We start from the raw sequence: 2,168 nt of genomic DNA on the forward strand, positions 1-2,168 counted from the left end.
GCGTTGCCTTCGCACGTCGAGTCGCACTCGCCAGCCTCGTCGGCGTTGCCAGCCTTGAACTGCTCGACCGACTCGTTGAAGATCTCGACGAGCGAGATGAAGACCATGACGCCACCGGCAAGCGCGAGCGCGATCGAGAGGTTCTTGGCGTTGGCCATCTTGACCATGGACGCGCTAAAGATGACGAGGCCGCCGATGCAGGTGGCAAAGGCCGCGGCCCACGTGAGGGCAAAGGCGATGCCGACTTCTTTTGTGACTTCGGGCATTCTTCTTCTTGGTGGTGGTGGTGTCGAGAACGCGGCGAATGAAAAAATGAATCGGGATCTGAGTCCGTGGAATGCGGTCGAGACCACTCGCTGCAGGCGTCATAGACAGTCCAGGATCCACGCGTCGTGGACAAGAGCAGGACAATTGCATACGAAGCAAATCAAGTTGAGCGGTGCCGTCTATCATGGATGAGGCTGAGAGCCGTCTCTTGAAGGTAAACTGCTTCAGATTGCACCCAAGATGCATAGAGATAACGTGACATGCTCGTGTCCCAAACGTCGTTTGTTAAGGACGCGCAATGACCGCTGTATGTCAGGACCTACCACGGCCAATGAACGAACGCGCGACGTGGGATTGGAGCAAGGCGACACGAATGAAGCGCGTACAGATCTTCTCGATGTCTCGTCACAGACAGGCCGACAAGTCGTGATGTGGCATGGTCATTTCAAATGCGAGGTCAGATTCGTCCTATGATGCGGACTTGGAGAGTCTATTTTGCTGGATGGATCTAGTCCCAGTGGCGCAAACGAGTCGAGGATCTCTGAAGCGAGAGAGGACACGCTTTTGGTTTTAAGATGCCACCGGCGACGCATCTTTGTATCGTGCGTGTTTCTAGGTTACCAGTATTATCGTATCTTTGGTTTTGGATTGGTTTTGAGGTGGATAGGATATCATGCCGGTGAATCGGATCGGATGCGACTGCGGTAGCGTCGGTCGTCACTCGAAGAGAAGTGGAGACCTGGTATGAATAACGACGTACTGGCCAACTCCGAAATATCGACAAACCGCTGGACGACGAAGAAGAATATGCGCGTGAGCATGTCCATTCATTATTCTTAGGACTGAAGGTCAACTTTGTAGCAAATGCGGTGCAGTAGGTAGTCAGCAGGGAGCACGGACACGAAATGGGATTGCGGTCGCGTCGACACCGTGCGCTTGATGTCAACGAGAACTTTCTCTGTCGAACGTGGATCAGCCGCGACCACGACTTGTCATCTGCGGCTCGCCTAGTTGGTTAGAAGAGATCCTGCCGCTTACGGGTTTCGTCACGGCGGTGATCTCGCCTATGCGCCCGCGTCAGTGTCAACACGGTGAAGAGGAACCCGACCTATACTGGGAAATCCTGGCTGCTGCTGGCAAAAGGAAAAAGAATATTGTGAGAACAAAAGCGGACATCGCATCAGATGAGCGTATGCTTAGACGCCGACGTACGCAAAGAGGATGAGACTCAACGACATGAGTCCCATGCCACCGAGGATCGCGATCGAGACCGCGTGGCCATCCGGGCAAAACTTGACGGCCGACGGGATAAGCTCCTTGATTGAGAGCGTCACCATCATGCCCGTGACGATACCAAACATGACGCCTTCCACGGTTGGGTTGAGGCCGTCACCGAGGATGAAAAAGGCGAGGATGGCACCGAGAGGCTCCGCGAGTGACGAGCCGCAGGCCCACAAGAACGCCTTCCAGCGGCTGCCGGTGGCAAAGTAGACGGGCGTCGCGACGGCAATGCCTTCCGGGAGGTTGTGCAGCGCAATGCCAATGGCAAGCGTGGCACCGACCTTGAGGTCGCGGACCGCCGCCGTGTACGTGGCGACACCTTCCGGAAGGTTGTGTATCGCAAGCGCAATGGCCGTGAGGACACCAGTGCGGTTCATGGCCGCCTTGTCCTTGTTGGCGAGTAAATCAAAGTCCGCTTCGTTGCGGGGCGTCACAAGAGGCATGTGGCCGTCGACGATTTGCTCGAGGCGCGAGAGATCCGCAACGTCGATCTCGTCCTTGAGATCGGGCGAGAGACGGTGCACGAGCGCATCGAGGAGGTAGATGATGCCGGCGCCAACGGCAAAGCAAATGTTGGTAAAGACCCACGCGTTGCCTTCGCACGTCGAGTCGCACTCGCC

The 2,168-nt window shown here is 56.1% G+C and overlaps 2 protein-coding genes across 2 annotated transcripts in view; both read right to left on the bottom strand.

Annotated features, from left to right (window-relative positions):
- Window positions 1-266, bottom strand: SDRG_12585 (hypothetical protein; the record flags this gene model as incomplete). The annotated part of the gene is made up of 1 exon (XM_008618658.1): window positions 1-266. A coding segment is annotated over one exon (264 nt), but the record flags the coding sequence as incomplete, so codon positions are not given.
- Window positions 267-1,075: 809 nt separating this feature from the next.
- Window positions 1,076-2,168, bottom strand: part of SDRG_12586 (hypothetical protein) — a gene marked incomplete at its 5' end in the record, with an annotated part of 2,348 nt that continues 1,255 nt past the window's right edge. Inside the window, 2 exons of the mRNA XM_008618659.1 lie at window positions 1,076-1,331; window positions 1,376-2,143. Of these exons, the coding sequence (XP_008616881.1) occupies window positions 1,464-2,143 (680 nt within the window). The 3' untranslated portion in view covers window positions 1,076-1,331; window positions 1,376-1,463. The remainder of the gene's footprint in view (window positions 1,332-1,375; window positions 2,144-2,168) is intronic.

The sequence above is a fragment of the Saprolegnia diclina genome (genome assembly GCF_000281045.1).
Source record: "Saprolegnia diclina VS20 unplaced genomic scaffold supercont1.51, whole genome shotgun sequence".
Taxonomy (NCBI): Eukaryota; Oomycota; class Saprolegniomycetes; order Saprolegniales; family Saprolegniaceae; genus Saprolegnia; species Saprolegnia diclina.